The sequence below is a fragment of the Dermochelys coriacea genome, chromosome 4, assembly GCF_009764565.3.
Source record: "Dermochelys coriacea isolate rDerCor1 chromosome 4, rDerCor1.pri.v4, whole genome shotgun sequence".
Taxonomy (NCBI): Eukaryota; Metazoa; Chordata; order Testudines; family Dermochelyidae; genus Dermochelys; species Dermochelys coriacea.
In genome coordinates, this window is record NC_050071.1 from 124,834,398 (window position 1) to 124,857,202 (window position 22,805).

Sequence of the window (22,805 nt, forward strand, 5' to 3'; positions counted from 1 at the left end):
AAATTTTTCTCCCAAATAAATTGAGGTTTTTTGGCCTCTTTGTTTTTGGGAGTCGAGGAGGTGGGGACCTGCTTGTCTTCTCGTTGGCCGCAGACACAACCAGCAAGCCCCGGGGCAGGGGGAATAAAGGTATTCAAAACCTTCAGCCGGCACAAAGAACTTTTCTCTCAGTCTGTTTTGAGGTGGGAGGGATGAAGGAGGAGGTCTGCCACAAGGCCTTGGCTATTTTGAGGACCCCCTCTTGTACAGGCAGACACAACCAGTCCCCTTTCTTGTTATGCCATTAAAATCAAATTTCTAGGTGTCTTTTCGTGAAGACCTGACTGCTAAAATATTGCTAGCAATTACTACACATAATGCTTCGACGGAATTTGTCTCTGATTTGTAAGGAGACAATGGACTATATTCTGCCCTTTGTGAATGACTGCAACTCCCAGGACCCAGAATTGTCAAAAAAGGTTTGGACTATAGCCATATGTTTGGCACTCTATATATCATTTTCTGTAACACTACATAGTCTTGGAATTATTGTGCATTTACTTGGTTCCCTCCCTACCTCTTTTTCCCTCTCTGCAAGTTTATAGTAACCTGGTTTAAAATATCTGCCAGTAAAGATATCATCTAAGGGGTAAATTCTACAAGTCAAAGTTGGAATATAAAAATTTACCACTTCTGTCAATGCATAAACTGGTTTCTGCAAGTAAGCAGGCACCTGTGATATTACACAGTTCTGACCTCATAAGAATATTGTTTATTCATGTTTAAATCTCTGAATGATTTTTTTTAAAAGGAAGAGGCAGAATATTTTCAGATTAGTTATAAACAGTAAACATACAATATTTTACATTTAAATCACTCCTTTAACAACAAGGAATCCGAAAGGAATCATACGACCACATTTGGGGAAGGAAACCAGGCAGATAACTGGTACATAGCTCCAGTGCATAATGGCCTGGGAGAGGAAATGTTACTCAAAACACACTGGAACAAACTCATAGTCCTACAGAATGGGCTAACAAAAACTCAGTTGATTAAACTGACTGAGCTACATTCAAAATACCTACGTACAAGAAACTACATGGAATACAACTTATCCTGCTCATCACTACTGAAGACTATATTCTGTTCTACTTTATTAGAAACAACGGTTGTTTGGTGATTATAATACTGAATTATAGTGCTGCAGTAATGCTACTATATTTAGAACTGGACATGTCCATTCCAAATACTTTTTTTTTTCCATTCACTTATGATGTTTTTCAAATTACTGCCTGGGCTAATATTTCTCACACTGGGTCTCCACTCAGATTATTTTGCTTTGATGTTTAAAGGACAGCCTACCATTTTAAATTTCTGAGTATATGGTTAAAAATAAAAATCACATTCTTTTAAAACTTCAGACTGGGATATAGATATGTTCTCAATAAGGAATATTTGCTTTTTTCTTTCTTCAAAATATTTGAGATATTTGGGAAGAGAGTAATAAAATAATGAATAATTGGTCTTTAGGGTCACACAGTTCATGGCTTCTGTAGGCCGAGTACTCATTGCATCAACACACCACTGCATCCCTCCAGTTCCTGATTCCCCCTTTTTCTCACCCCCATGCTCAAGACTCCATTTGCGCATCCCCAATTCCCCACCCATGCCTGAGGCTTCATGTGCCCCAATTCCTCCTTCTTCCCGCACCATGCTAGGGAACCATGTGCTCCTCCAATTTCCTTGCCCCCAAACCAGGATCCCCCTTTCTTCCCTTCATGCCAGGGGCTTTGTGTTCCTTCCCATTCCTTCCTCCACCCATGCCAACGGCTCTGCGTCTCGGTCTTTTTTCTCCCACCTCTGAAGTACCTTTCTTTCTTCCAATTTGGAAGTGACAGGTAGATCAGTTGGTGTCCCATCTTTGTCTCCCCTCACCCCCACCAGGGAGCAGCCTTTGGGGAGACAGCACTATAAGAGAGGAAGGAATGAAGCCTCCTTCAACCTCCTCTCCATCTAGTTCCTCTTGCCGATTGAGCATCTGTTTCATAGTAGTTAGGCAGCTCTCAGCACTATATTTGTTGCTTCCACAGATCCTGTATCACTGACAAAATTACTAAAATATTACTCCCCAGGAATCATTTAAAAGTTTAATATAATGTAATGTTTTATGTAAACCTTAATTACCTCAAGATCATCCAGTGAACGAGTAATGCTAAATCGCTTAGATCTTCCAAATGATCTCCGAACAGAGGAACGTTGGGGAGCCAGGGCTAATCCAACTGGATGTCCAAATTTAGCACCCTAAAACACAATAGAAAATATAGGGTTACTTATACTTGTATTTTATTTTAGTACTTTATTTACATAAAACTCCTCCTCAGAGACAACATCTGATTTCTAGAGATGTCCGTCTTTTATCCAGTTTTACAATTGTGTTGACAAGCACATTGAACACCAAGGAGGAAGATCTTCAATAAAAGTAATAAAAGTGAGTTAGGTTCCCATTTTGAATGGGTGTTAGGCACCTGTCTTCTGTTTCAGAGTAGCAGCCGTGTTAGTCTGTATTCGTAAAAAGAAAAGGAGTACTTGTGGCACCTTAGAGACTAACAAATTTATTTGAGCATAAACTTTCGTGAGCTACAGCTCACTTCATCGGATGTGTCTCTGAAATTCTCTACCCAAATGATTTACTTAAGTTAATGAGGTGACTTTTCCAGCCAAAGGCCCTAGTTCTGCAAACATTTAGACACGTATGACTTTATGAACATGAGTAATCAGTGGGACTACTCATCCTCATAAAGTAAATTGTATGTGTAATTAGCAGCAACATGGGTGCCCATATTTGAACATAAGAGAGACCTACCCCTATGTTGTAATGACTATAAAATGCTTGCTCACATTTCCTCCATATGATGCTACAACAATATTAGAATCCATCTTACCCAGTCTTTGATGCACTCTTTCTGTATGCTTTAAATACAGATGGAACATTCCCTGAAATTTTGGAACTGATTGGATGCAGCATTCAAGTTATTGTATTACATCCAGACAAACAGAACTAACATCAAATTGAGAGTAAAACTATCTTGTGTCCCCACTTTGATGACTGACATTCCTTTATGGCCTAACATCAATAAATTCCCACTTTCTTGCATGAGGTCTAAAATGAAGTCACTGACTACTCTTTAGCTTTGGAGAATAGAGTTATATCACCTCTCCTCAACCATAAATGGCATCATAATCCACCTCCAAAGTTAAATCAAAATGGTTTTCTGGGATTTCAAATGTCTCTATGGAGATGTTCCATCAAACTCAGTTCCTCTTTAGTGAGGGCCTCTTCTCTCTCCACACCATCCACAGCTGGAGAGTCACTATTTTTGTTGCTCCATGTATCTGAAACGTCCCCCAATTTATCATCATCTTTTTCCTTTATGCCATTTTTCCCAGTGAGGGTTGAGGTGGCAGCATGGAGAATAGAGAGGACCAGACCTCCTTTTCCTCCGCAACATGTTCCAGCTCCTCCTAGGTGATTCCCCACTATTCCCAGGCCAGCCAGGAGATATAATCCCTCCAGTACATCCTGGGTCGGCCTCGGGGCCTCCACCCAGTGCGACATGCCTGGCAAAGTTCCAACGGAAGCCTCCAGGGGCATCCTTAACAGGTGCCCAAACCACCTCAACCAGCTCCTCTTGATCCAGAGGAGTAGTGGCTCTACTCCAAGGCCATCCCAAATAGTCGAGCTCCTCATCCTGTCTCAGAAAGTAAACCCAGTCACCCTACAGAGAAACTTCCTTTCTGCGCTTGTACCTGCGATCTCATCCTTTCAGTCATTGCCCAAAGTTAATGACCACAAGTGAGGATAGGGATGTAAAAGCGACCTGTAAATGGAGAGCTTTGTCCAAGAACTCAGCTCCTGCTTCACCACCATGGATCAGTACAGTGCCCGCATCACTGCTACCACTGCACCAATCCGCCAGTTGATCACACGCTCCCACTTGCCATCTCTCATGAACAAGACCCCTAGATATTTGAACTCTTCCACTAAATGTAGCAGCTCCTCCTGCACCTAGAGAGAGCAGTCCACTTTATTCCAGGAGAGGGCCCATGACTTCTGATTTGGAGGTGCTGATTCTCATTCCAGCCACTTCACACTCAGCAGTAAAACATTCAAGTGTGCATCAGAGATCACAGTCTGAAGAAGCAAGAAGGACATAATCATCTGCAAACAGCAGAGATGCTACGAGTCCTCGTACCGGGTGCACTCCACAGCTCGACTGCGCCTTGCAATCCTGGCCACGAAAATTATGAACAGGCGTGGGGACAAGACACACCTTTGGCAGAATCCATCACTCACCTTGAACGAACTCAACTTAATGCCAAGAATATGAACACAACTCTCACTCCGAGAATAGAGGGACCGGATAGCACGCAAAAGCGGCACTGGCACCTTATACTCCCGGCAGCATTTCCCACAAGACATCAAAGGGAATGTAGTCATATGACTTCTCCAGGTCTACAAAACAAAGGTAGACTGGATTAGCAAACTCCCATGAGTTGATACTCCCTTGAGTATCTGTGAGAAAGCAAAGAGCTGGTCAGTTGTTCCATGGCCAGTACAGAATCCACATTGTTCCTCCTGAATCCAAGTTTCAACTAATGGGCTCCTCTCAAGCACCCTGGCATAGGCTTTGCCGAGGAGGCTGAGGAGTGTGATCCCCCTATAGTTGGAACACACCCTCTTGTATCCTTCCTTAAAGATTGGGACCACCAACCCAGTTTGCCAGTCCAAAAGGTACTGCACCAGCCTTCCACGCAACATTGAAGAGGCACATTAACTACTCCCAATTTATGTTGTCTTAAAACGTTCCTTTTAATTATATCATACTTATCTATCCCTTATTTCATCTGCTATGGTGAGGAAGGATGCAAGTTGACAAGAATGTGTACTGTAGGCTATGTTGTCATGGCTTTGTTGGTCCCAGGATATTACAGAAACCTGGGAAGACCATTTTATTGGCCCAATTTCTCTTGGAGAGAGATACATGCTTTCAAGCTTACACAGAGTTCTTCTTCAGATCTGGGAAATGTACTCAGAGTGTCACAACTAAATACAAGGTGAAAAGAATGTTTAGCATAAACAAACATATTTAGAGGGACCATTTCTGGTGAAATAGCCAGATAATACCTCTCCAGTCATGTGGGGGGGAAGCACACAAAAAAAAGAAGCAGAGAGGGTTGGTTTAATGGGTTATAGACCATTGTAAAAAGCCATAATCCAGTGTCTCTGTTCCGTCCATGATTTTTAGGGTCTAGCAAAGTTATGAACTTAAGCTCTTAGGCTTGTTTTTTTTTTTTGAAGGCACTGGTGCAGTTTTCCTTTGAGGACGATGACTGAGAAATCAGATATAGAGTAATCGCTTTGTGAAAAGTGTTCACCCAGAAGTAAAAGGGTCTTTTTCTCTTTTATAATTTTTCTGTGCAACATTTCCCAGACCTGAAGAAGAGCTGTGACTCGAAACCTGGTCTCTCTCACCAAGAGAAGTTGCTCCAATAAAAGATATTATCTTACCTACCTTATGTCTCAAGAATATTTATTAGCGACTGCATGGATTTTAAATGGCAGCTATTACTTTTCCTTCATGTCTTTTTTTCTCTTCTGCCTTTATGAGAGTCACTGTTACCAACTCTAAAATATTTTTCCCCCCCAAGTGTTTTGTTTTGCTATATTTGAAATTTACATTAAGTAAAAATAATTCCATTCTTATAATTGGATGTTCACAGCTGATTGTACAAAGTAGGGAAAAAAACAGAACACTATGAAGTTATATCACTGTTCTATAAGATGATATATTTTTGACATCTTCTCAGAAGAAAATGAATATCTGTTTATTTACCCACAGGTATTCAATGCTATTCTTTAACAATATGACTCTCATTGGTGAGTTTGCAATTCTCATTGGTGTATATTTACTAGAGACTCCATTTGGAAGTCTTCTTTATTGTAAGACGTATTGCCAAGGCCCAGTGTACTTTGCAGGAAGCTGGACCCAAATTCTGGAGAAAGCTCTTCTTGTTTCTGGGGCATTTCAGGAAAGCTTTAAATAAGGAGGTTCTTAACTCACTATGAAAACAAATGATGTCCTATATTTTCAATTTTCAGTGTACTGACAATGAATAACTACACCATAGAAGCTGCCAGGGAGAAGCTGAAAAGTAGACCCTTGAGGTTTTGACAGCCAGGAACAATTTCAGACTTGAACAAGCACATTAGCAGGATATTTAGGCTAGAAAATTATCATCAATTTAGTATGCTGACATTCTAAGTTGCCATCCTTAGGTTTCAAGGTTAACACCCACTGAGCTAAACAGGGCATTTCATATCTCTGAGATAATTTGCAAGTGATCTGCAGATCCAGGCAGGTATTATTGCATTGGTTCACATATGGTTTATATTGTAAGGCTCTTTGCAATCCTAAAATCTAAAACAACATTTCCCCGTGCAAAATGAAAGCTTAGATATGAAGCAATACTCTGCAGCAGACTCCACGGCAAATTCAGCAGAATGCATCAGTATTAATTACAGATAGTCAAAACAATAGTGTGGCACCTTGAGAGTTATTACCAGTGACACTCGATGTTCCTTGTATGTAAGGATGCAAAGTACTTGCATGCAAGTTTCAGAAAGTTTCACCATTTTTTAACTATGGAAGTACCCACCTTTGCATTTATTAAATCTTTCATTTAGTGAGAAAAAACACAAATGAGGAATGAAAGGCAGGAGGAACTCCAAAGGCTGGCAACAACGGTAACATCAGTACTTTGAGGGAAAATGGCATACTGAAGCCAACCAAGAAAGTATTAAAGTACACTTTAATGCATGCTCCTCACTGCTCCTCTGTAGTATCATCAAAAACAAAAGCTTTCCCAGCAGCTATCCATCTTTCATAACAGAAGGGTGATGAGAAAGAAAACAAAATATCAAAACTGGGCAAACACATCTGGAACAACGGAGAACATGACATTTTCACTTTGTTTCCCAGTGCAGCCCAAAGAGAACACAGAAATAATTGCCCAACATAGGTTTAAATGGTGGCAATCCCTGTGTGCTACTCTGAGTGGTTATCATGTGTGGATAAAATATAATGCAAAAGATTTTAGAAACTAATTACATCTAAATTTGGGGAGGAGGGGGGAGGCCTGCTTTAAGGTAACTCCAGTTGCATTCTGAGGGAAAATGAAATTGATCTGCAATCTTCAGAATCACTAGATTTGGTTATTCAGCAAATGTTGATGCCCGAGTTTAAAACTAAAAGCCTCTTGGGTTATATAGGGTCTGTAAATACAGAGACAAAGAATGAAAGGGAGGATGAAAAAACCACACTTAGAATCATGTAGGAGTACAAAACAGAACAGGAAATTAGCACCGAGTCAAAATTTGATGTGAGGTTTTCTGACATTTGTACAAAAATAAATATTGAGCGCTTGGTTAGAATCCAGCTGTAGCATAATAAAGCAAATGAGAAATATGACCCCAATAAAGAAAGTGAGAAATATGGCCCATTTATACCAAGAATAAAATAATGCTAGAGAACTGCTGATAAAAAGGTGGAAGCCAGTTAAAGTTAACCACTTGCCTGGCCAACTTGGACAAGACGTAAGTGTTTTGAAGCAGCACTTAAAGAAAAAATGTTCCCTAAACCAATGGTCTCTTTCTTGCATTGAAGAGCCGAGTTAGAGATACCTATGGGAGATGAAGAGGACTAGACACTGCTAAAAAAGAAAAAAAAAAAAGACTACTTCTTGAATTTCTCTGCAAAATATTTAAATTTCCCAGTGATTGCTGAAGTCTCCCTTCCACTGCCTTCTCTTTCCAGAGATTTAGTCTGTACAAATGGGCCTGGTCTCTGGAAGAGGAAGTATGTTGGAAGTCTATTTATCTCACGCACAATAAATAAATAAATAAATAAATCTTGCAGGAACAGATATCTCCAGTTAACTACAGCCAAAGACTTTTACTGAGAATCTACTGAGGAAAAAGCATCTATGGCTTGAACAGAAAATAGCTATTACAATTACAATCTGCAAATCAGCTCAGCTGTAGGAAGTCACAGGATTTATTTGCATAAAGCAGTAATCCCCAAACTGTAGGGGGGACGCATCAGGGCCAAGACCAGCCCCCACAGGGGGCGAGATGGGAGGACCACTGAGCCCCACTCCGCCCCCAACTGTAGCTCCGCTCTGCTCCCAGCCACAGCTCTGGCCCCAGCCCCACTCCACCCCAGCCCACCTTTGGCCCCAGCCGCAGCTCCACTCTGCCCCCAGGTCAGCTCTGTCCTCAGTCCCTCTACACCCGCAGGCCAGCCCTGCCTCTAGCCTCAGCTCCACTCCCATCCTCAGTTCAGCCCCTAGCTCTACCTTCAGCCCAAGCTCCTCTGCTGAGCCAATTGTGCAGTAACGGGGGAGGAGGGTTGGACAGATTCCATTACTGGTAAACAGGGGTGCGACGGGAAAAGTTTGGGCACCACTGACGTAAAGGAAGATTTCAGAGGCTGTGTCTCTGATGTTTTCTACTAGTAACTGAAAGGTTTTAACATGCATGTAGTCAGTCAGTAATTAGAGGAACTATTAGGGAAAATTTAAATAGTACTCATTACCCTTATTATATATAGTAAAAGCAGTTTTAACTGTCTCTTCAATGGGAAAGCTCTATAAACCAACATTTCTGATATTCATTGAAATTCTGGTTTATGGTCCAGTTGGCACAGGAAATCGATTGGAGCATGGAAGGGAGCATGGAGTGCAGGCACTCAGAGGGAGTTTGGGTGTGGGAGAGGGTTTGAGGCATGGGAGAGGGTACAGGATCCAGGGGCCGCTTACCTCGGGTGGCTCCCCGCAAGCAGCGACCTGTCCTGGCTGCTCCTAGGTGGAGATGTGGCAGGCAGTTCCATGCACTGCCCCCACCCCGCCCCCAGCGCTAGCAACGCAGTTCCAATCAGCCAATGGGAGCTGCGGGGGCAGCGCCAGTGGAAGGAGGCAGCACACAGCGCACAGCCTCCACTTAGGAGCAGCCAGAAGAGGTCACCGCTTGCAGGGAGCCACCTGAGGTAAGCAGCCCCCAGATCCAGTACCCCAAGCCACTGCCCTGAGCCCCCTCCTGCACCCAAACTCCCTCTTAGTTAACCAGCATTTTCTACCCCCCATTCTCCCAACATGTCGGATAAAACAGCTTTTATTGTACTGTGAACTACTGCAGAAAAATCTGCAAGGATGAAGATGACTTTCAAAGCAACATACTGCCATCTGGCTAAAAAATACTTTGAATCATGCATATATGCTAGATTAACTCTCTTTTTTTGGTACAAAGTGCCAATGAAGTCTATTACAATTTATTAAATAGTGGTACAAGATATGTTCCCTACCTGAAACATATAATGTCTGGATCAATAAACCAAAATCAGGACAGTAGATAGATATTTGATCAGAGGCTGAAAAGGAAAGCCCGAATTCCTGAAGCCTAACCCTAGAATGGTAGAGAAACTAGAAAATTCCTCTGACAACTTAGGAAGTCTAATACCTGTTAATAAATATTAACCCTTTTAGTTTCTTTTTTTCTTGCATATTAATTTAAATATGAACTATTCTTCCAAAATCTTTATAGCATTACCAAAGTGTGTGTTTGAATTCTAATTGGTTTTTAACCTGTAAGTAACCTATATTTAGGAATGTCATATGATTGAGTGTTGAGCTGCATCTAGTTATCCTCAGCATTTTCATATCTTTAAGAATCCAGGTGTCCTGCAGAAAAAACCCTCAAACTACTAAAAGTATATACAAAAGAATAAACAAAACTGGGTGATATTGTTATAGCAGATTTTTCTATAAAGAACTGAGTCAATAAAAAAAATTGCTAGTACAGACGAGTTCCATAAGAAATGAAACGGTAATAATGTCCGGATTAGAGCTCCCCTTATCTTATCACTTATATAACCTAAAGATACCACAAAAAAACCATAAGTAAAATTAAAACGTCAAAACAAGACACATAGTAAAAATTAATCATGAAAAAGTATTTTTCCCTCCAAAAACAAGTTTTTGTCTCAGACCCTATAAAAAGACTGAGGATTTTAAAAATTAGGTGGGGGACTGCAAACTCTGGCATCCCACCAGTAACAAATAAGAAAAACACAGGGTACATCTACACTCCAGTGTAAGCCCAAGCTCAGACTCAAGCTCAAGCCTATCCACCACTTCTATCCACACATAAATCATGCTAACTCAGGGCTTTGACCCAAGGTCCCAGTACCCTGTGGGGTTGCAGGATCTGAGACCAGGTCAGGCCTTGACTCAGGGTGCAAGCCCTATTGTTTTGTAGTGTAGACATAGCCTTGCTTGACTCAGTTCCTGGGAGTCCTCCAAAAAGTATCCCACAATCCCACGGGCCAACGTCCTTTGTCCTCTCTATTCCAAGGATCTCAAATCTCCTCTATTGAAAAGGGAAGCCACCACCCTTGGTGTACTGCAGCAGCTCAGTGAGTCAATGTTAACCTTTCTGACCACTGAGTTGCAAATACACCAGAGAGCATTCTGTGTTTGCAATGCAGACTGAACAGAACATCTCTTTTGTGAATCAAACTGCTTCAAGCTCACAGGAGCACAGGTATTGGTAAATCTCTGGTGCAAAGCCAGAAGAACTGTGGATTTTAGTAAGAGTACTAGGAATGACCATACATACTAACAAATAGTGAAGAAGCTGGTAGCTTTGCAAATTTACCAAACCAGTGACCAGTGCAAGGAGCAGATTAAGTAGCTCAAGAGTAAGTACCAGAAAACTAAAGACTAGAACCGCACCCCAGGCAGCTTGCCAACGTCATGCCCGTATTATGATGCCCAGCACAGAGCCAATCCTGATGCACAATGACCTAGTCAGCCAGGATGGTGCCCTGCTGGCTCCAGAATCCAGCATGCGGACTAATGGGGGAAAACAGCAGGTACTGAATGGGGACACTGAAGTCACTCTGTTGCTGAAACTGGTTCCAGAGCAGGTTTTGGAGCAGGAGCAGCACATTCTGGGTCCATACTAGGAAAAGCTTATGCACCCTCAAAGGACAGCCCACAGTGGAGCCTGCAGCAGATGCAGACAAAATAGAAACTGATCTTAAGTCCACTAAATTTTGGATTCCATTTTAACATTTAACACCACAGTAATAGAAGGAATTTCTGCTCCAGGAACCAGTGCAAAAGTTATGAGAAGCCCCAGTTAGCAGTGTGTATTTGTTAATGGCGGAGTGTATGCCAGCAGCATGGTTCCCCTCAACACCACCACATGGAGCTCAAAAAGGTGAGCAGGACACGTAAACAGTAAAGAATACCTTTTAAGTGTATAGTTTACAGAAAAACCAGAGATTTGTTTTGCTAGGACCATTCCTGTTTCTTAAAAATAATAACCTTACATTGCCATGCCTGTATGTATGCCATTCTGTAACCATTCTATGATCTATTGAGACATAAGTTACTGAAAGAAGAAGTTACTCACCTTGTGCAGTAACTATGGTTCTTCAAGATGTGTGCCCCTATGGGTGCTCCACCGTAGGTGTGTATTCATCCCTGCACTGCTGATCGGAGAACTTCGGTAGCAGTGTCTGTTGGGCCCTGACATCTGCGGTCTCTCCTCGTGCTGTGCCATGAGACTAGTCAATGCACAAGGGCTAACCCCCCTCAGTTCCTTCTCTACTGCAGAGTCATAGACAAGAACTCTGAAGTAGAGGGGAGGAGGGAGGGTTGCAGAGCCCCACACCATCGTTACTGCACAAGGTAACTTCTTCAATTTGTGTCCCTGTGGGTGCTCTACTGTACATGACCCCCCCAAGCAGTACCCCTTCTGGAGGGCTGGGACTTCAGAGTTGGATCAGTTACAGATAAAGTACTGTGGAGCCAAAGATGGCATCAGAGGCAGAGTCCCCAGCGATCACGTAGTGTTCAGAGAAAGTGTGGCCTGACGCCCATGTCGCCACTCTACAGATCTCTGAGACAAGGGACATTCTTGAAGGTGGCAAGAGATGAGGAAATCAATCTTGTGGAGTGTGTATGGATCTACTCCGGAGGGGTCATGTTACAAATTTGATAGGACTGTCTGATACAATTCAAGACCCACTTAGAGAGTCTTTGGGCAAATATTGCTGAGCCCTTGGATCTTTCCGCCATAGAGAGAGGAGAAGTCTAGAGGACTTTCCAAAGGCATTTGTCCTATCAAGGTAGAAGGACAGGGATCTCCTAACATCTAGGATGTAGTATAGCCTCCCTATTGTCTTGGTGAGGCTTGAAGTAGAAGATTTCAAGGTGAATCAATTTGATTCATGTAAAACAGGGAGGTTACCTTCGGGATGAATTTTGGATACGGTTCGAGTGTAACCTTGTCTGAAAAAATACTGTGTACAGGGGATGCGCCATCAGAACTGCTTTCTCTTCTATTCTTCAAGGTAATTGCTATCAGGAATGCCGTTTTCACTGAGAGGTATGTAAGTGAACAGGTGACTATGGGTTTGAGGGGGGCCTAGTCAGCCCTTTCAGTACCAGGTTTAGGTCCCACATGGAGGTAGAAAGTCAAGGTTGAGGGAAAAGGTTTATTATACCCTTAAGGAACCGTTTAGTGGTTGGGTGTGACAGCACTGAATATCCCTCTAGAAGTTGGTGAAAGGCTGTAATAGCTGCTAGATGGACCCTAAGAGAGTTTATGGATAATCCTGACTTTATACGGATCAGAGCATAATCTAGGATGTGTGGAAGAGTCACAGATGTTGGGGAGATTTGTTGGGACATGCACCAAATCTGAAACCTGGACCACTTCTGCTGGTAAGTTTGTCGTGTGGAGGACTTTCTACTGTACAATACAAACTCTGGTATCTCCCTTGAGCAGGAGCTCTCAAGGTGTTGGAGCCAAGCAGGAACCATACTTTGAGGCAGAGAATCCCTAAATTGGGATGCAGGATATGCCCTTTGTCTTGTGAGAGGGGGTGCAGAAAGGTTGGGAGAGAGATCGGCATGCACATCGCGAGCTGTGCTAGGTAAGAGTACCAGGTCTGTCTTGGCCAACTACGAGCAATCAGGATGATGTTAGCTGCATCCTTTTTTTATCTTTAGCAGGACCTTCAGTAGCAGAGGAAACACAGGAAAGGTGTAAAGAAAGTCTTTGTCCAACGGGAGAAGAAGGGTATTGCCCAGAGAGTGCTGCCCCATCCCCACCCTGGAGCAGTAGTGTGGACATTTCTTGTTCTGGTAAGTGGCAAAAAGAGATCTGTGGACAGCATTTCCTACCATGTGAATAAATCATGGAGTACTGATAGGTGTATCTCCCATTCGTGATCATGTGAGAATTTGAAACTGAGATCGTTAGTTGTCGAGATCTATTTTCCCGGGAGGTAAGCCGTGGACAGAGTTACGTTGTGGGAGATGCATCAGTTCCATAATCTCATTGCCTCTGCGCATAGAGAAGGAGACTGCCCCTCCCTTGCCAGTTGATATAGTACATGTTGTACATGCAGGCTATGTTGTCCGTTAGGATTTTTGTATGTGATTCTGCGATCAGGAGGGGATCCCTTTGCACACATTGGCTAGGACCTTCCACCAGTTTAAGGAGTTTTTGATCCTGGTGGGTAGTAACAGGGGTTTGTCCAGCCTGTCTCTGTTCTCTAAACCAAACAGAACTATAGTTGGAGGTATTGCATGTGGAGTCTAGTGTGTGGTATCACCGCCATTCCTGTTGACACATGCCCCAAGAGTTGAAAGCAAAGTCTGGCTGGTATTTGTGGACTGTATTGAACAGAATCTATGAGCAAAACAAAGGATAGAAACCTGTGTTGAAGTAGGAGGGCTTTGGCCTCTATGGCATCTAGGTCAACCCTTAGGAATGCCAGGCATTGCACTGGAGTGAGGGTTTACTTTTGGATGTTGATCTGTAAACCCAGTTCTGTAACAAGTACAAGTGTATCATAGCATTGATGGCTTTGTGGGCTTCTTGGAGAGATCAGGCTCTGAGGAGACAGTTGTCCAGATATAGGTAAATCCTTATCCCTTGTGAACATAAGTTAGCAGCTACCACTGAGAGAAGTTTGGAAAATACTCTTGGGACCAATGATAGTCCGAAGGAAAGGACTCTGTATTAGTAATGGTAGTTTCCCAGAGTGAACCTGAGAAATTGCCTGCGAGCGAGTAAGATCGAGATGTGAAAGTAGGCATCCTGGACGTTGAGGGCCGAAAACCAGTCTCCCTGTTCCAGTGTTGGAATGATCGCCAGTGAGGTGACCATCTTGAACTTCTGAGCCTTGACAAATTGTTGAGAGCTATGAGGTCCAATATGGGTCTCCAACCTCCCTTTATTTTAGATATTAGGAAGTAATGACAGTAGAACCCCTTATCTTATAGGTGCTGAGATAATGGTTCTATGGCTCCTAACTGAAGAAGATGATCTATCTCCTGTCATAGTGAACTCTTATGAGAAGGGTCCCTAAAGGATGAGGAAGGGTATATCAGAGGGGGTATGGAGGTCAAATGGATGGGGTACCCTGATCAGACAGACAAATCTCTATAACTCATTGGTCCAACATTATGTATTCCCAGGCATGGCAGAACACTGCCAATCGGTGGCCAAATGGGTATACAACCATGGTTGATTGCAGTTGTGGAGAGTGGTCTCACAGCGCCTCAACCTGCCTGTCAAAATTGGCATTTACAGCAGTGGATTGGGACGAGGTTTGCAGACCAGACAGTTTGCGCTTCAGGAACTTCCCTTTCTCAATTTGCAGTTCATAATGGTGCTGAGGTTCATATGGAGCCGTATAAGGTCTGTGCCGAGACTGGGGACTAAAACACCTCTTTTACCCCAGTCTATAGATTCCCAGTTACCAGAGGGTAGCCCTAGAATCCTTTAGGGTATGAAGGGAGGCATCAGTCTTTTCAGCGAAGAGCTTTGTGTACTCAAAAAGGAAGATCTTCCACCATGGACTGCACCTCTTTCAGGAATCCCAACAAATGGAGCTATAACGCCTGTCACATCACCACCACCACGGAGATGGACCTAGGTGCCATGTCGGTGGCATCAAGGGCTGATTATAGTGATATTTTTGCTACTAATTGCCCCTTCTGTATGACGGTCTTGAAGGATTCCCAAAGCACCTCCGGCAGTTTGTCAATAAAATAATTGAGTTTGTTGTAATTTGTGTAGTCATATTTGGCCGTGAGCTAATTGGCAATATGAAACTGTAAGGTGGCCGACGAATATGTCTTCCTGCCAAAGAGATCAAGGCACTTCCAGTCTCTGCCATAGGGTGTAGCCCTGGACTGGTGTTGCCATCTGTGGGAATTGATTGCGTCCACCAGAATGGAACTGGGTGTTGGGTGGGAAAAAAGGAACTGATTCATTTGCAGGGATGTAATTTTTTTTATCTGCCCGCTTGCAAGTTGGTGCCACCGATGCCAGGATTTGCCACTGTTTTGGCCAGGATTAAAATGGCCTCATTGATTGGGAGGGCAATCTTCGATGAGGAGGAAGAGTGGCAGATCTCCAGGAGCTGATGGTGCGTATCCTTTTCCGCCTCTAGTACTATGTAGAGGGTGTCCACCATTCTCTTTGCCAGCTCCCGGAAAAGGCGGAAGTCATCTACCAGAGATGGTGGGGGAGGCATGACTGCTTTGTCCAGGAAGGAGGATGTGGTCTTCGGTGTTATGTCCTCCTCCATCTCCTGAGATGGTTCAGAGGTCTTAGATGCTGTCACCAAGGGAGTAGTTCTCAGGCAAGGCTAGGAGCCCATAATGAAGGCTGTCGGTGTGCCGCCCAAGGGTCCCAATACAGTCATTGTGGTACAGGATCTGGTTGGGATGCCCATGGGTGGCCATACCTAGATGGTGGTGATAGTGAAGCCATTTGGGGGTACTGTCTCAGACCTTGCTGGTAGTGGGTCTTGTATGGAGCCTGGGAGGAGTACTGGCAGACTGCTGCCTCTGGCTCACTGTCCGAACCCTCACTAGACAGTGGAGGAGCATGGCTTAGCTGAAGGAATATCCTCATACCTGGTAAAGGCTCGATGCCGTGCTGTCAATACTGATAGGCAGGGACTCAGGTGCATCCCGTGCACAGACATCTCTGATATGGTGGAATTCTACCAGTACCGAACATCCCAGTGGCGATTCCAGGGGAAATGGAGACCCTGTCTGTTCCAGTCTCTGCAGAGCCTGGTGAGCCGCCACTGACAGTACCAAGGTAGACTCGCGTACTGGGAGCGTCTTCTTGGGCTTGTTCTTATCTCTCGGTACCGAAGAGTCATTGCCCATGCCCATACTGTCTGTGGACTTGTCAACAGTACTGGTAGCCAACAGTTGTCATACATGGGTGCCAGACTGTGGTCTCTGTCCCAGTGGTGCCAAGGATATGGAGTGAGATAGCAATCGCTTGCAACTATCCTGAGGATCACTTAGGGATCTTACTGCCCTCTTCTTAGAGGACTTATGAGAGGAATCCCCAGCCTGCTAATTCAACCCACTTCCCTTAGAAATTGAAGGTTGTGGGGAAGACTCACATCTATAAGGAGATTGAGGTCGGAGAACTGCCTCCACGAAGACAATCTTCTGGTGGAGCTCTCTGTCCTTGAAGGATCTCAGACGGAGCTACTGACAGAGGGTACGCTTTTGCTGTATGTCACCCTCACCGAAATAGCAGATGCACTGAGAGGGCTTATTCATGACCAGGATTGCCTCATTGCATTTGTGGCACTTCTTAAACCCAGGGAGCTGCGCATAGCCTGCTAAAGGGAAGGGTCCCCCCAGGGGAAAAAAGGTGGGGAAAAGAGTAGGAAAAAAATGAATGGAAGAACAACAAGTAGAACTACAACTAGAATTGGGGACACTAACTGCGAAATGAAAACAGAACAACAGCCTTAACGGACTCCTAATGGCTCCATCTCTAGCCAGGGAGGTTGAGAAGGAACTGAGGAGGGTTAGCCCATGTGCTCTGCCTAGCCTCATGGTGTAGCATGAGGAGAAACAGCATATGTGCAGGCCCAATGGACACTGCTACCAAAGTTCTCTGATCAGCAGCAGAGGGACGCAGACACACCTACAGTGGAGCACTCAGAGGGACACTACTTGAAGAAGAAACAGAGAATTGTGTGTCTGTGAATGTGTGTGTTTGGGTAAAGTTCCATTCACAAATCTAGTCTATTTCAATTAGAGGTAGTCCATGAAAGTAACAAAATCATTTGTCCCAAATATGATTGCAGTTTGAAATTTTGTCCACAAATGTACTGGGGAATGGGGAGGAGAAAGGCTGTGGATTTGTATGTCTTTGCATGCAGCCATAGCAGTCCATGTGGAAGCTAACACAGCATCCTATTGATTCCCTCATGAATTCTGATCCAATCCTGTGTGTTGATAGTTGCAAACTTTTCCTGAAGCAGGAACTTCAGATAGGTAGTCACATTTTGGGGAAAGGAATATTTTTCAGGGCCACCTCGGTAGCTGACCAGCTCAGACCACTCATAGATGTGCTGCTCAGTCACTATACATTTAAATACTTCCGTTGCATAAACTTACAGGTTTTCAACTAGCAACTTGGAAAAACATCTGCTTTTGCTAGTTGGGCACCACAAAAAAAGCTATGTCCTCCAAAGTGTGAAAGGTCTGAAATCACAGAAGGACCACAGATGGCAGACTCCCCCCATTCCCACCAACCAAAAAAACCAATTTTCTAAAAATTTTCTAAAATTAAAAAAGCAGCGTTGCATTTTTAACTTACCACTGTGCCTGCAATTCTTTGCTGCGATTAATCAGTCTGTGTCCAGGGAGCTTCTGTGTTTCTTAAGTATCTTTCTCACAATATAGTGAAGTTCAGTTTGTTAGAGTATCATTTTATGTCCTTGAAATTCCACAAGAAATTTTTCTGTGTTCCTGCAGTGAGCTATTTGAGACAATAATCCTCCATGCCTTGTTCTTTCAAGGCCCCTTGACCTCTATTGGCTGCAGTACCTCCACTGCTCGCCCACACTACAACAGAAGCCTGGGCCAACATTCCTTCATGGATCATTTCAAGAGAAAGCGTTTCCATGATAAACTTATGGTTAAAGTTCTGGAGAGGGCCAACAAGCAGGTTTGGTACCAAAAGACACAGGAACTTACAGCTAGAGGAAAAGCATACCACAAGACAAGAGCAAAGACACAGGCTGGCTGCACAGCTTGAGGACAGGGTTTCAGCACAGGGGCAGGCACTTGCCTCACAGCTCCCGGAACGGGAATGGTGGCTAAGGGAGAAGGACACAGTTTAGCAGAAAGAGCTGTTTATGACTGCAAGAATAGCAGCTCCTGTTACATCACCCACACAACAGCCCGAGTCCCTGTGCACTACTCTGTGCTGCAACCCAGAAGCAACTTGGAAGACTCCATGGCTGGGTGACTCATGCTATCAAGTCCCGAGTTGCTGGGCAGGGCCACCTTTCCCTTGCAGCCCTCCATATTGACCCCCTTCTCTGTGGATGCCTCCATCTCCCTCCCACAGCACCACTTGTGTAGCAAATGGGGAAAGAAGGGAAACAACAGCTGGTCAAGAGACATGCCACAGTTTCTATCTTGTACGTGGTTATTTTCTTTTTCTTCCTGCAAGGTTCTGTTGTTATTTGCGTTTTGGTGTGGTAATGGCAACTGGCCTGCCTTGGAATGGGAGAATGTTGCACTTTTCTAAGCTTTTCGCTTCATCAAGCAACTGTATTTCTCTCTCTGCTTCACATCATATGATGTGTTTTCAAAAAAATAAAATTAAACATGATCAGGAATTAGTATGTAAAGGATATGCATACAAATTCATATTTCAATCACTTCTTTACATCATTCCATGCTATGTATTGCCCTTTCCCCCCTTTCACAAATGGTCATGTCATTCATAAGTACATCGCATGGCACTAAAATTCCACACCCCTCCTCGAGCACTCCACATTCAATGAGCCCCCATACCATCATCCCCCAACCCCACAAGCACATTTATAATGGTAGTAACTCCCCCTCTTCCACTGGGCCATGCAAGTCCATAATGTGGGAGCACAAAGCACCCCTGACTTCTATTGCCTGGGTGGATTCAGTTTCAGCGTTGGTAGATATACTTCTGGCCGAGTGTACTGATTTAGGGTCCATTCAAGGGGAAATGGCTCACCTCTGGCTTCACAATGATTGTGAAGAACACAGCAAGCCACAGTAAAGAAGAGACCACTGATGACACTGGCATCCAAATGGGTCTGTAAACACCCTGAACTGGATTTCAATCTGCCAAAAGCACATTCAACAACCACTCTGCACCTGCTGAGAGTGCAATTAAGCCATCTTTTACCAGGGCCTCTGAAATCAGGGTATGGTCTCATAAGCCAAGGCAAAAGGAGGTATGCTGGTACCCCCAAATAATGGTGGAGATAGTAACTCCATTTATGATAATGTCATTTGGTGGGAATAGTGTCCCCGTCTGTCCATGAATGTAGATCATTTCCTGATCAGTGGAAAACCTTGGTATCATGAACTTTTCCACTGTAACCCACCTTAATGTTCATAAATTGCCCTCTCTAGTCCATGATAATAATAATAGAGTAGTACCCTTTGAAGTTTATGTGCTCGAGGAGGGCAAACTATGGGCACACGAGTCCCATCAATGGCCTCAGCGCAGTTTGGAAACCCCATTCTTTCAAAGCCAGCAGTGACTTCAGGAATATCTTTTACGACTGCCACATTGGGGTAAACTGCATGCCCGATTGCCTCAGAAATCTCGTTGACCACATTAATTACAGTCAACTTTCCAACACCAAACTGATTTGCAATGGACCTGTAGCAGTCTAGAGTAGTCAGCTTCAAGAAAGCTATAACAATCCCCTTCTGGACCAGCGGGGTGGCCTCATGCATGTGTCTTTATGCTGCTGCCAATGCTCCAGAAATGTAGCCGTCTTCATGCTAAAGCTCTGGACCCACTGCTGGTCATCTCAGGTCTGCATGACTATGTAATTCCACCAGTCTGTGCTTGCGGCCCTGCTCCAGAAGCACCAGTCCACATAGAGAGCATCAGAGGCCGTACTGAATGTACTGAGAAGCATCAGTCAGTTCAAGTTTGCCAAGCCTGGATACTCCTATTCCGCTACCGCCTCCTATTCCATCACAAGATGTGTCAGGTGCCTTTGGTGGGTCAGAAAACATCCACCAAAATGTCTACCAGCACCTCATAGAAGCTCTGCCCATTTCCTGAAACAGGAGTCAAAGCACAAGCAAGAGCAGCTTTTCAAAAAGTGCCTTCTCCATGTTGCTGGCTCTGGTAGCTGGGAACGCACTGAGCAAAATGATGCCTTGGCAAGATGTTTTAATGGGCTGTTCAAACTTCCTGTAATGTTCAGGATGGACAATTAAGTATTCCCAAAGTGCGCCTCGGTCAAAGGGCTAGAACAGCCACATCTTGTGTGGACGCTAGGGAGTCCGAGATAAGATTGGTTTGATTCAGGTCTGCATGCTGCAGTATGGATGCCATAGCCCTAAGTTCGAGACTTGGTTAGAAAATTCCTAATTTAGGATTAACAATCAGTGTACATGCTCAAGACCTGGGTTCTCTAACCCAGGGTCAGCTGACTTGAGTCCCATTAACCCTGGCTTACATTGCAGTGTAGACATACCCGTGCAGCCCAGCTCTTTACCTTACAACAATGATGGTAATGTATCTATTCTTTCTCTATACTGTATAGTGCTGTACTAAACTTTAATTAAATAATTCCATTTATACCTGCTATTTACAATCTCAAATCATTATTTAATTCAAATATACAACAGAAGTATGCAGTGTTGTAGCTATGTTGGTCCCACAATATTAGAGAGAGACAAGGGGGATGAGAAAATATATTTTATTGGACCAGCTTCTGTTGGTGGGAAAGACAAGCTTTCCGTGTAAACTCAAAAGCTTGACTCTCCCACCAACAGAAGTTAATCCAGTAAAAGATATTACCTCATCCACCTTGATTAATTTAGAAAATGACTGTTGTGAAAATCCTAGTAGAAAGTCTGTGTTTTTAGCAACTCACCATCCACAAAAACAAACCTAAGGTAAAGTCTAGTCAGATGTATGAGATGCAGCTGGCTAGAGAAAGTCAGGTGCTACAGCAAAAGATATATCCATGGTGTGCAACACTAGACATTTGACAGGTTTCAGAGTAGCAGCCGTGTTAGTCTGTATTCGCAAAAAGAAAAAGGAGTACTTGTGGCACCTTAGAGACTTACAAATTTATTTGAGCATAAGCTTTCGTGAGCTACAGCTCACTTCATCGGATGCATTTGGTGGAAAATACATTGGGGAGATTTATATACACACACAGAGAACATGAAACAATGGATTTATCATACACAGTGTAAGGAGAGTGATCAATTAAGATGAGCCATCACCAGCAGCGGGGGGGGGGGGGAAGGAGGAAAACCTTTCATGGTGACAAGCAAGGTAGGCCATTTCCAGCAGTTAACAAGAACATCTGAGGAACAGTGGGGGGTGGGGTAGAGGGGAGAAATAACATGGGGAAATAGTTTTACTTTGTGTAATGACTCATCCATTCCCAGTCTCTATTCAAGACTAAGTTAATTGTATCCAGTTTGCAAATTAATTCCAATTCAGCAATCTCTCGTTGGAGTCTGTTTCTGAAGTTTTTTTGTTGAAGAATAGCCACCTTCAGGTCTGCAATCGAGTGACCAGAGAGATTGAAGTGTTCTCCGACTGGTTTTTTAATGTTATAATTCTTGACGTCTGATTTGTGTCCATTTATTCTTTTATGTAGAGACTAGGCATTTGTACTCCCAGGACTAAGTATCAAGGGAGAGGTATGACACAAGACATCCCTTAATATTTTTATGCTGTAGAGTCAGAGGAGAAAGGAGACAACAGGCATGAGGAGGAGAGTGATAGAACACATTCCCTGTTATAATATCCAGTTTCCTGTTCACTTTCTATACTTATAAACTAAAAAAATCCAGAATAAATATGCAGCTGTAAAATCAAAGCAAAGCAGCACAACACAGAGAGGGCCTCCACAATCAAACATTAAAACATTCTGTTATTAGCTCAGACTCTCTTCTTTGGCCAGCGGAAACTGAGTAAAATGCGGAGGTGCCACGATCAATGCAGAAAGAGTGCAAGTCTGGCTTTCTACTGGTAGCAATCTCTACCAATAGATCAAGGAGTAATATTAATGAGAATCCATCCTACCTTCTGAAGAATGTAGCTAGTGACGCACAGTTTTGTTTGAGAACAGAGCTTAAGGGGGATGAAGTGTGGGTGGGGGGGGGGAAATCATTAGAACCATATCCAGGTCAATTATAGCCACTATGGATATGTCTACACTGCTGCTAGGAGCATGCCTCCCAGCGAGGGTAGACAGATACACACACTAGCTCTGCTCAAGCTAGCGCACAAAAAATAGCAGTGTAGATGCTGCAGCATGGGTGGGGCACAGGATATCCACCCAAGCTCAGACCTCGGGGATCGGACAGGTTTGGACTCTGGTAGCTAACCCAAGCTGGTTACCCTCCTGCAGCATCCTCTCGAGCTCCCATATCCTCCCCCATATTTCCCCACCATACTTCTCTATCACTTTATGGATACAAACTTATTTACAAATCTAGAAAATTCTACTCAAAACAAAAAGGTGAGCAAAATTAATTTTGTTCAAGTGCAAATGTCACCAATGTAGATATCTAAAATTCTAGAAATTCAGTTATGTTCCCTCCTCCCTTCTCCATAGCATCTCCACCTGTCATATTCACCAACACCTATCTATGACTCACAG

The 22,805-nt window shown here is 43.7% G+C and overlaps 1 protein-coding gene across 12 annotated transcripts in view; it reads right to left on the reverse strand.

Annotated features, from left to right (window-relative positions):
- Window positions 1-22,805, reverse strand: part of RGS12 (regulator of G protein signaling 12) — a 173,554-nt gene that overhangs the window by 124,224 nt on the left and 26,525 nt on the right. For 9 of the 12 annotated variants that reach the window (XM_038400163.2, XM_038400158.2, XM_043512522.1 and 6 more), the window contains one exon: window positions 2,164-2,280. The exons of 2 other annotated variants lie outside the window; for them this stretch is intronic. In XM_038400163.2, the coding sequence (XP_038256091.1) occupies window positions 2,164-2,280 (117 nt within the window). Of the gene's footprint in view, window positions 1-2,163; window positions 2,281-22,805 lie in introns of those variants that run through there. One more of the 12 variants, XM_043512528.1, reaches the window with a different exon arrangement.